Below are 11,791 nucleotides of genomic sequence, written 5' to 3'. Positions count from 1 at the left end.
CATCTATGGTAAGTGGAGAGCCGTTGAAATTTGCAAGGAAAGAAACATGAAAGTAGTATATTAAGATGAGACAGGTGAATTGAACCAACAGGGGGAGTCCAGTTAGGCCCTGCTAGGAAGGATAAGGCCCTGAACACTGAGGCCTTGCAAAAAGGAAGGGGAAAATACTTTGGGTGCTGGACAAAGAAGTACTCCTGCTAGAAATTCCAGGAAAGATGGGCAACGTGCAGATGAGAGGTGGTTATTTACCTTTCACACCTTTTTAGTCTCCCCTTTCCTCTGCCCTTGCTATTATTTATCTATAGTTCCTTATACTATTCAGCCAAGAATTCTGAAAGCTCCCCAGACCAAAACTTTCTCTTCGTTTTTTTAATCCAGAATTCAAATGATGGATTTTTCCAATATAAATCTTTTCTCAAAGGGCAGAGCATAGATAAATCAGTAGGTAAGCGTTTTAATGAGGCAGCTCCACTTCTGCCACTATGTGTGCATCAAACGACGTCCCCACTTTACAACAAACAAAAAAGATGATCCATTTATTTAGTTCCTACTTGATTCATCCCCAGGTTCAGGCCACTCATCATGAGAATGGCCAGGTAGCACAACAGAAGAGAAAGGATTATGGGCTGAGGAGGTAGCCAGTGTATGTTGGGCATTATCTGAGTGGATTGGGGCTAAAGGCTGAAGAGAAAGAATGGATGGGAAAATGTGAGAATGTGATTGTGTTCTTTCCAGGGAAAGCCCAGCCGGAACAGAATTTTGCAGTACTCACTCGGGAAGAGCATTTTGAAATCATGTCTTTAGCAGGGCATGCATAACCCAGAAGATAAGAGGAACAGAAGGTATAAGACACAAAAGGAAAAAGAATAACAGCACAAAATTTTAAAGAATATTATATAAATTATCAAAAGATGATTGTGCATTTCATCTTTTGCCTGCTCTTTTCATACCTGTGGACATGTGTTCCCTTATGAATTTAAAAGACATGCACCGAGAACCTACAGTGTGCTCAGCCCCAAGTATGAGCAGGTCTCCATGGCTGTGGAGAGCAGTGGAGTCAAACTGCCTGGGTTTTAATGTCAGCACCATCACTTATCAGCTCTGGGGATGTTGGGCAAATCACATAATCTCCTCCTGCCCCTGGCTTAAAAAATTTTTTTGACACATTTGCTTCATCATTCTGTGTATCTATATATACATATTTTCCTTATGATGCATTGAGAGTAAGTTGAAACATAATGTCCCTTCACTCTGGATATTTCAGGATGTTTCCTAAGTACAAGGACATTCTCTTATATAACCACAGTTCACTGATCAAATTCAGGACATTTCACATTGATACACTTTTATCTAGTCCATTGTCCATATTCCAAACTCTGTCAATTGTCTCAGTAATAATCTTTAAAGAAAAAAAAAAAAAAAAACCTTTTCAGCCTAGGATCACCTACAGCATTTATCTGTCATGTATCTTATTTCAGCTGGGACAGGTTGCTCAGCCTTTGTCTTTCAAGCACTGACATTTTTGAAGCTTACTGGCAAACTTAACCTTTCTTTTAACAGAAAAGATAATAATAGTCCCTATTTCTGAGGGTGGTGTGAGGGTAAATGAGGTAATCCAGACTGCTCTGAATTCGGGACCTGGAACACTGAGGATGTGAGTGATTAGTTTCTGTTACTATTATTAGTAGTAAACAGTTGTATAAACACAGGCCTCTGCTATACGGGGAAGAGACTGAACAGTACAGGACAATCCTGGCGATGGGGGAATGAAGGGTGCTGTGGGCACATGGAGGGCCCCTGACGCTGCCAGGGGAGCCAGAGAAGGCAGGGAAGACCTGCCGGAGGGTCACAGTGGAGGATGAGCAGGAGTTAGCAGAATGAAGTAGGGCTCTCCAGGCACAGGAATGGCTTTAACACATGCCCAGGGAATGGCAGGCAGGAAATTATCAGTTGCTGGTGTGACTGCTGGTATGAGGATAGAGGTGGAAGTGATGAAGGGACAGAAAATTGCTGAAGCTTCACTCCATACTTGACTGGCCTCTGGTCCTGACCCTCAAAGTTCTCAGTGGATATCGAGCACTCTGTGGTCAGCTCGGCAGGGCTCAAACACTGACCCCTGGTTTCTGCCAAGTGAGCAGCTGTCTGCTGCACCTGTTCTTCACCTGATGGCTGCTCTTCTGGATTGTCCCCTCTCTCACCTTCCCAATCAAGGTCTTAGGAAAGGCGTTCACACCACTGACATGCCTTTCTCCCAGCACCTCTGTCCTGGGCTCCTACCACTGCTTCCAGGCCACCAAGACCGTGCTTCCTCATCAAACCCACACTCTGGCCAGATCCTCGCCCTCAGAAACCTTGCCAATGCAAGTTCCCCTCCTGCTGCTTCTTTAACTTCTCTCATGGTGAGAATTCACAGAGGGCTGCTCAGCTACCTCCTACTATACCCTCAAGAGGGTGAGCAGGGTGTCCTCTTCCTCCCATCTTCCCATCTCTGATAGTGCAGCAAGGCAGGGAGAGGAGGGGTCGCCCTTGCAGAGAACTGCTCCCATGAGGGCAAAGAGCAGAGGGTCTGAGTGGAAAAAACAGAGTGACCCTCTGGACTCTCTCAACCTCTTAAAATTCCTTCAGTAATAAAGAGACAGTCTGCTAGATTATTTCACATAATGCCTGGAGCTCAATTAATAACCTAAGAAGGAACCAAATACCTAAACACTAATAATTCACCAATCACCAAAAAAAGAACTTGTCACCCAACTTCCCATTTGAGGTCAGAAAGTATTTCTCTGAGGCTGTAAAAGTGGCTCATTGGAGGTGATGAGAGTTTGTGGTATGCCAGCTTCTAGTCAAGTTATTACTGCTTAAGGAGAGATGGAGCCATAGCCACTTCTGGGTTCCTAGTCATAACCAAGCCAAGCTCAGCAATTAAAAAGTAGTCTTGTTTACTACTTTAAAGGTCATCAATACAAATCAATACTTCTAATTCCAGAATTAGAAGTACTGCCACACACCTACATCCTCCATCCTCCAGCACAAACATTCTTGAATTCTAAAATATAGTTTTCCTGACAAATGTACCATGCACCTTTAGAAATATTCTTATATGCAAGCTTTAAATTACCAGATTTTGCATTCACACCTAATGAGATTATGGACATTTTAGGACTAATAGCAGTGCTAGGTTTAAAAAGGCAGCGGTGAGACATGATGAAAAATTCAGCTCTGTTCCATAAATGTGAATAAAATAGATGTTCAGCTGACAAAGTATCCTTTATGGCTCTATTTTTGCTCCTTTCACATTTCCCCTGCTCTGCCGTCAGTAAATTTCTCTTTACCATATTAAACTTTTATACATACAAATTTACATCAGTGCCACAGGCACTGATTTCGATTTTCAAAATTGAATTTTGGGTGGTGACAGCAATTGGTACAGCGGCCCTATTCTTGCCACACAAAGGGACGCAAAACCACTTTTGGGAAAGGGTGTTGCAAACTGCTTAGCTAATTAAGGTAGAGCTGGATGCAGTCCAGGAGGATCTATGAAAAAAAGGTTTTCATGACTTGGTAATGAACTTCTCAAATGAGTTCATTCTGCTATGGGAGCCTATTCCCTTCAATTCAATTGAAAATGTATTTCTTGAGCACCTACTATGTAAAGGGGAAGCTGTGGGAGGAGAGCCTTGGCCCTGGAGAAGCTGGCAATCACTGAGGAGACAAGACATGCACAGATTAAACATTGAATATAGCCAGGGTAGTGTGTAACTGAGTGTCAGAGTTATAGGAGATCAGAGGCTGGAGCTGGTCACCAAGCCTGGCTAACAGGACAGGTGTGGTGGGGAAGGTCTTCAGGTCTACTGCAGTGACAAGTTCAGAGTAAGGGGTAACCAGAGTCCTTCACTTCGAGGAGTGTAGACTTCAGAGCTGGACCTGAGCATGGGTGGAATGGGGATATGGGAGTGACTGGGAGGAGGCATGAAGAGGCAGGAGGACAAGGATGTTTCAGGCAGGCAGGGTCTTGAGCCAAGGAGCGTTTCAAGGGAAGCCATCAAATTCTTGGCAAGCTCTATGTGTTTGCGGGGGAGGACGGTGGTGTTCACAGCGCTCTAGATTATTAAAAGTTAAGAACCACTTACATTATGGCCAATGTGGGAGGGAATAAGAGGACACCCTCACTGAGGCTGGGGCAAGGGCTGGAGTGTGATAAGACATGAAACAGGCTGGGACCAAGGATAAGAGGACAGTGAAGGCCTCACAAAGCTGCCTGCCAGTTGTCCAGGAGGCAACTGGCAGACCCAAAGATCTTTGAGTAAAGTGGAGACTTACTGAAAGTAGTTGAGAATTTATCCCTCTAGGAGAAGCATCTACGTCTTTAAACATGCACAGAAAAGTACCACCCCTTGGTCTAAATACTACCATACTTCACTCTCACTCCATGTGGAACTGGGAGAGAAAAAAAGAGATGGATAATAATTCTCTGTACAACTCCTGTTTTGCAGTGTGTTTCATATTATAACTAAAAATAGCATAACCTATCCTTGGGCCATTCTTCAAACACTTGACTTCAGGGACCACATATGGGGGTGAGCAAGAATGAGATGGTGTCACTGCTGCCAGCTCCCTGCCCCACTGAAGAATGCATTAGACCAGGTCTCAACTGGATGACTGATAATCCAGGATTATATAAAACCTTTGAATTCTCCTCTGAGCAGTTGGAAATATCATTTATATTACTGCAAACCCAAGACAAAGTTTAACTTCTCTCAAATGGGGCTGGTATTATTTAAACGTAGATAGAAATACACTGGTGGGTGAGCCCTTCCTGGGTGGCTGTGTTTCCCAGGCTGTTCCAGGCTGTTCCTCAGAGCTGTGCTCCGGGTTAGGTAAGTGGGTGCTGGTGTGCAGTCAGGGACCTTTTAGGAAGCTGCTTTGTACCTAATGAGGTTATTAGAAGGATTTGCTTCTTTCCCTGTATTTAAGTCAACAATGACTGTTGTTTTGCCACCTCCCCCCATATTGCGATTCTTTTATCAAGCTCTCAGTGCTGCAGAGGACACGTGTTCTCTTAAGGAAACTGTATTCAAAGGGGGCAAACCCCACATACATTAACTTTTAAAAACTGCACAAAAGGATAGAGGATATATGTAAGAGGTGTTAAGTGTGTTCCTGCTTCCCACCACCCTCTCCCTCCTGGTGGGTTCAGGGTGGACCGTGATACTCCCCAGAGGGCAATCTGAGGTGAAATAAATGGTGGCAGTAGTTTTCATACTCTGGTTTTGACTCTGAATGATGAACATGCTTTCTAGTGAGTCTGGCTTTTACACATTGGTGTCCGACTCAAGGACCATCTTTCTTCCCACCTGCACTGGGGAAGATAGTGACTGGGCCAAAGAAGAGCAAGTGGGTAAACACAGGAAGATGTTTAATTCTTTGTCCAAACGTCCATGGTCCAAAAAGGTTTGATCAGGGAATGATGGGAGGGGAGTAACTTGAAGTTTATGGAACAAGAGGCCTTTCTAACAAGAACTGAAGTGGAATGGCAGCTGAGGACTGATCCGGCACCAAGGACGCAAAGCCAGATCAGGCCAGGACAGCTGGGTCCGTTTCTACTTGTTTTATCTTGCCACTTAACTCCCAGGGGACTCTAAGTTGTTTTATTTTTCCGATTTTGCTTCCTCATTTGTAAAATGGGAACAGAGATGACTATTTCACACAGCTGCACAAAGGATTAAATTAAATGAGATCATACAAGCAAAAGTGTGCCAAGCGTGTGTTCAGTGTTATTGTTAAGATGGAGGAGGCCATGGGGCCTGCCCCTCTCCTTCATAGGAACAAAAAGGCTGTGAAGCAGAGCTGTTTCCCCTCCAGTCCTGTCTTTATGGCGACTGGCATAACCAATGGAGAATTCTACACTAATCAGCCATCTGGGTCAAATGCCGGCTGCTGGCTGCCAGCTTAATGAAGAGTCTACCAGAACCATCTTTCTTCTCAAGGTCTTTATAAATGATCTAGGGGTGTCAGTGGGAGTGACTCACAGTGATGTTCTCAATTCCAGCAAGGAGCTGCTCCCTCCAAAAATCACAAAGATTTACTAAACCCAGGAGTGTTCTCAAGTGACATCAGGATGAGGTACCATGACAGTGGTCCTGAGTAATGCACTGGTTCACTCTACCAGAGATGCATTCTTCGGCTGCTCTAGAACCATCAACCAAACCATGACTTGCATCTATAGCCACGATTCAAATCTGTGTGGGCCTTCTACTGATCAGAACTATCTCCCTAGGTGACGACAAAGGATGACAACGCCAAAGGAGAAAGTTCTATCCTCTTATTCTGGCTCCTCTTACACTTACAGTCGAGTAGGTGAATGTCATGCTCTCTCACCTCCCCAAGGATCTAGCCTCTGTTGGCTTTTCTGTTGGCTGGTTTCGCCTTTGGGATTTCATTAAAGTCATGTGTCTGCCCAAGTGTAAGCTCACTGGTGGTAAGGGCCAGGTTATGTCCCTCTTCTGTAGTTCCTGCAGTCCCCCCAACATGCTAAACTCTCAAATAAATTCTTTCCACTTAGAACACACAGATATCCTTTCTCACTCTTCACTACTTCTATCTAGTTCTACTACATCTGTAACTATATTCAAATGATGTGTCTCATGAGCCATAACCAATCATTTATTTATTCATTCAGACATTTACTGAATGTCTTTTATGTGCCAAGAATTATATTAGACACCAGGGGGGAGAAAGATAAAAATGGCACCATCTCTATTCTGAGGAAGCTCATGCTAAAAATATGTAGGGAGCAGAGCCCTAGAAAGCCTATGGGGTTTGCAGAGTGGGGACTAGATTTGAGTCTTGACTTTAAGATCTTTATGCTTTGGGGCAGTGAAAACCACTGTAAGAGGTATGAGGACACTCAGTATAGTGTGACCACCCCCACTCCCAAAGCACTGAGCCAGACATTTCATTCATGCCCACCACTCACTAGGTTTCAGTGATGCCACTGGGCATATTCTTGCTCCAGTAGGTGGTCTGGCTTGGCTCTGTATTGGGCTAAGCTGCAAAAAAAACAAGTTCCTGCTTTGACAGGTATTGGCCAAATTTTGCAAAAGTCATTTCTTCAGACTGTGTGTCACATGTCACATCTCTGACCTGTTGCCTGAGCCCCAGGCTCAAATATCTCACTGCCTATTTGACATTTCTACTTGGAAGTAAGTCCACTCGGCATCTCAGATTTAACATGTCTAACACTAAACTCAAGATATTTTTTCCACATCCCCCCTGTTCCTCATCTAATTTTTCACATCTCGGTAAGTGGCACCAACTTCCACCCAGTTGCTCAGGCCAAAAAACTCTAGCTGTTATCCTTGGTTCTTCTCTTTCTCTTTACCCCACTTCCAATATATCAGCAAGTCCTGTTGATGTACCCTTCACATTGCAACCCGAATGCAGCCACTTCCATCTCCTGTGCTGCCACCCTTATCAAAATCATCACCATTTTCTTGCTTGGGCTACAATGATAGCTTTTCTTCTAGTCTCATTTTATTATTAATCCCCTATAATTCACCACATAAACCAGAGTAATCTTTTTTTAAAAAGTAAATTAGGTTACATCAGCCCCCTGGTAAACTCCCCCAATGGCTTCTCCCTGGCCTTCTAAAAGCCATCTTCTGACCAGAGACCCTACCGTGCCTGGTTCCTGTCTTCCTCTGACCTCAACTCTTAGCAAATTCTACTTCATTCACTACTCTCCAGACACTCTAGCTTTCTTCTTGTCCTCTAAATGCCAATCTGCTTCCTGCTGCAGGACCTTTGCGCTGCCTGATATGCCCTTCCAGTAAGAGCACATTGCTGGCTCTTCTCCTCTTAGGTCTCATCTATGCGGTGCCTACACAGTAGGGCCTTATGCGACTATTGTAATTATTACCCTTCTATCATGCTACTCTATTTTATATTCATCATAGCACAGTTGACCCTTGAACAACACAGGTCTGAACTGCACGGGTCCACTATACACGGATTTTTTTCAATAAATACGTACACTACTGTAAATGTATTTTCTCTTCCTTATGATTTTCAAAATAACGTTTTTTCTCTAGCTTACTTTATTGCAAGAATACAGTATATATTACATATAATACATAAAATGTGTTAATTGACTGTTTATATTCAGTAAGGCATCTAGTCAATAGGATGCTATTAATAGTTAAGTTTTTGGGGATAAAAATTACATGTGGATTTTTGACTGCTGGGCTGGAAGTCAGTGTCCCTAACCCCCACATTGTTCAAGGGTGAACTGTACTTATCTAGGCTGTCTTATATATGTCTACTTGCTTACTGTGTCCTGAACTAGAATGTGAACTTAACCTCATCTGTCTAGTTCATTGCTGTCGCCCGAGCACCTAACACAGTTCCTGGCACGTGGTGGATGTTCAATAAATATATGCTATACAAATGACGGAATTCCAGAGCAGGAGCTAACCTGGAGGAGAGCAAGAACATACGTCTACCACACCCACACGCACACGAGCTGAGGACCCAAACCTGCTGCAAAGGCTTACAGGGGCCCAGGAAGCAAGTAAAAGCTTAGCGGGGGCCCTGCAGAAGTCCTCAGGGATCAGCTCAGTCAGTGCACAATACTGCGAAGTAATGGCATAATGTCAGGGGAGAAATAAGCCTATCACTAGTGGTGTGGCTCTCAACCTTGGCTGCACCTCGAATCATCTGTAGAGCTTTAAAAAATAGAGCAAGGTTCCACTCCCAGAGATTCAATTTAATAAGGCTGAACGGTCCAGGCCCCTAGATTTTCAAAAAGCTCCTCCAGTAATCTCAAAGTGCAGCCAGCTGAAAGCGCTGAGTAAAAGTTAGGGTCGTTGTTTTCTAAGGTTCCCCAGGGATAATGGGGTCCACACGCACGTGCGGCCTGAGGGACGGCGCACGCACGCGCAGGTCCCGCCCCTGCCTCGTCCTTTCCTCCCCTCGCCCCAACCACCTCCCCGCCGAAGGCAGACCCACAGTCCGATCACCTGGGTGTTCTCTCCCTCCCGAAAGGCCTGTGCTACCCGCTGCCGCAGGTAACTGCCCAAGTCCCGGCCCCGTTTGGTCTCGTCCACTGGCCATTCTTCACAGAGCTTAAGGAAACGCCGGTAGCGGCTGGCCGCCATTTTGGGCCCCGCTTGTCCCGCCCCGGAGGGTGGAGTCGGCCAGACCTGTGGCGCTTGCGCACTAAGGCTCGCAGCCTGCCCGTGGAGGCGAGGCGGGCAGAGGGAGCACGCGCGACTTTGCCGGCTCCACGCAGCTCCCCTGGTAGGGGCGCTGCTGGCTTGTGTTTGAGAGCAGGGCTAATTCCGTCGTGGTTCTCCAGGAACCAGCCCAGCAACCAGGGGCAAGGCCGACGTGGAGAACCTTAGAGACAGCTTTGCTTCTCTTTTTCAGTGACTGCGCAAGCTCCAGACTGAAAAAACCCTTCTCGGCGAACTCAGCCAATTTGCATAAACGACACATTTGCATGTAACGACAGGTTGTTATTGGATGAAAATGTGTTTGAACTTAATCACGTAGCACGCACACATGGTTCACACCCCCCCTCCTGCTCCGTTCTCCTCACAGCACCTGTACCTGTCACTACCACTTGGTGTTCTGCCACAATTTCTTCTTTAATGCTCCTCAGCTCTTGTCCCTTTCTCTCCAGCCCCTATTAGTGTCCCCTCTGGACCCTTCCTCCCCAAGCCAGGCACTTTAACCTGGGAGGCACAGATTCTCTAGCTTGAGCATCAGCTGGGAAAAACTTGATTCAGCATGGAAAAACGATGTTTTACCAAGTCTCTTCATATATCTCCAGCTGCATCATCATGTGGAATGTCCTGATTTTTCTTTTCAAAAGATCCTCCCACCTACCAGATTTTTTCTTAAGAAAGCTTCAGCTCCCCGCCCGCAACACACTTTACTGTCCTACATTTAGTCAGACAGGACTGTCCCATGCATACATGCTTCCCCAAAACCTTTTCTTTCTCTCTCCACTTATTTTGTCAAGGGGAGTCCAGGAGACTCCTGCCTTGAGTAGGGGAGTGAATACACAACCAAAACACAAAGTTAAAAGTGACAAGGGCTTGAAGTGATAAAGAATGCAAGGGAGTTTGAAGAAAGAAATAGTACTTCTGGCTGTTTAGGAGAGCAGGGCGGAGAAAGATCAGGGATGGCATCTGAAGGGCGTGGGTAAGTGGGAATGGAAGGATACAAGCTCAAGAGCCAGGCCTGGTGCAGGAATGGGAGAGAGAGGAAGAGGGAGGAATCTAATTTGGGGAAAGATCAATGGGTGGTTTTAACAAGGAATAACTTTGAACTGTTCTGATGCCCTCTTGAAGTAAGTGAGTTCAGGGGATACCCACCTGAGGTAAGGAGAGTTCATGGGAAGTAGAAAATGCATTCAAGGGTATCCCCACCATGTTCCAGCCCATCAATACCTCCCTGCTCCATCTTTACCATCAGCTGTATTTATAGCTGCATAGTTTTGATGGCTGCCTCACAGCCCAAAATGCCAGGGTTGTAACTGTTATTGTCAAGCAGTAGGAACCTAAGGCTGTGCTGGATGCCTGGAGAAGCCTTGTCATTCTGCCTGAGGCCTTACTACAGTTGTGGCTTTGAAGAGCACCTGGCAGGCTGAGAACAGCTGTCTTGGGAGGCAGGGACTGAGGTCCCTCTGTCTTAGGCAAAAGGAATAGTAACATTAGGTGGCAGCAAATGGTTTTCACCACACTTGAGGCACAGCGCAATGAGATGTTGAGAAGAACAACTGGTTGCCAGGGGAAAGCCCAACCAGTGCCTCCTCCTAAGGCTCTCCCTTCACCAGCAAAGCATCTTCTGCGTCAGGTTGGGGTTGTCCCTGGTTCAGACTGCCTTACCCACCTCTCTTTCCCCCACTGGAAGCATGCTTTTGTCTTGATGGTTCAGTAGTGAGACTTTGGAGTCTGACAGACCCAGGCTGAAATGTGGGCTTGCTCATTCATTCACTCATTTGTTTATTTAGGACAAATCCATATCATTTGCAGGGGCCCTATGCAAAATGGAAATGCGAAGCTCCTTGTTAAAAAATTATTAAGAATTTTAGGACAGTAAGAGCAGATCGTTAAACCAAATGTGGTGCCCTTCAGAGCACAGAGCCCTGTGTGACTGCACAGATCACACACCCATGAAGCCAGCCCTGAACTCCTTCCATGTGGTGGATAAGGCGGATGAGAGCCTTGATCCTATGGGTTTTACATTTAAGTTAGGGGAGACAGATAACAACCAAGCAAACATGCAATAACAATAATAAAAGGCTTCATATGTATGAAGTAATTTGCTAAATAAACAACATAATTTCAGGGAGAGATCAAGTCAGGGTGCGGGGTCCATGTGACTAGGGCAGGCGTAGGGTATGGGTAGTCTGGAGGGGCTTATGTTTGAGAGAGACCTGAGTCACCTGAGAGGCAAGAGCAGCTTCCAGGCAGAGGAGCAGCAAGGGCAAAGGCCTTCAGAGAGACCAGCCTTGAGTAGGTTATTTAATCGCTCTGAGATTCAGTTCTTCATCTTAAAATGGGAATTATAGTGATAAATGAACATTTACTAAGTATGTGCTGTGTGCCAGGGACTGTTCTAAATGCCTTACATATATTGACTCATTTTGTCCCCATTTTATAGAGGTGGAAACAAGCACAGAGAGGACAAGATAAGGACTTGCCAATGTCACCAACTGGTAAGTGGCAGAGCCTAGAATTGAACCCCGCTGACTAGTTTCAGAGTCCATCCTCTTGCCCACCTGGTG

The 11,791-nt window shown here is 45.5% G+C and overlaps 1 protein-coding gene across 1 annotated transcript in view; it reads right to left on the bottom strand.

Annotated features, from left to right (window-relative positions):
- The window catches only part of LOC102883285 (ubiquinol-cytochrome-c reductase complex assembly factor 2), a 13,535-nt gene extending 4,342 nt beyond the window's left edge, over window positions 1-9,193 (bottom strand). Inside the window, exon 1 of the mRNA XM_006907363.3 lies at window positions 9,015-9,193. Within this exon, the coding sequence (XP_006907425.1) occupies window positions 9,015-9,152 (138 nt within the window). The 5' untranslated portion in view covers window positions 9,153-9,193. The remainder of the gene's footprint in view (window positions 1-9,014) is intronic.
- Between the last annotated feature and the right edge of the window lie 2,598 nt (window positions 9,194-11,791).

Source organism: Pteropus alecto, unplaced genomic scaffold (assembly GCF_000325575.1).
Source record: "Pteropus alecto unplaced genomic scaffold, ASM32557v1 scaffold202, whole genome shotgun sequence".
In the NCBI taxonomy this organism is placed as follows: domain Eukaryota; kingdom Metazoa; phylum Chordata; class Mammalia; order Chiroptera; family Pteropodidae; genus Pteropus; species Pteropus alecto.
This window is presented reverse-complemented; position numbering and strand designations above follow the sequence as displayed.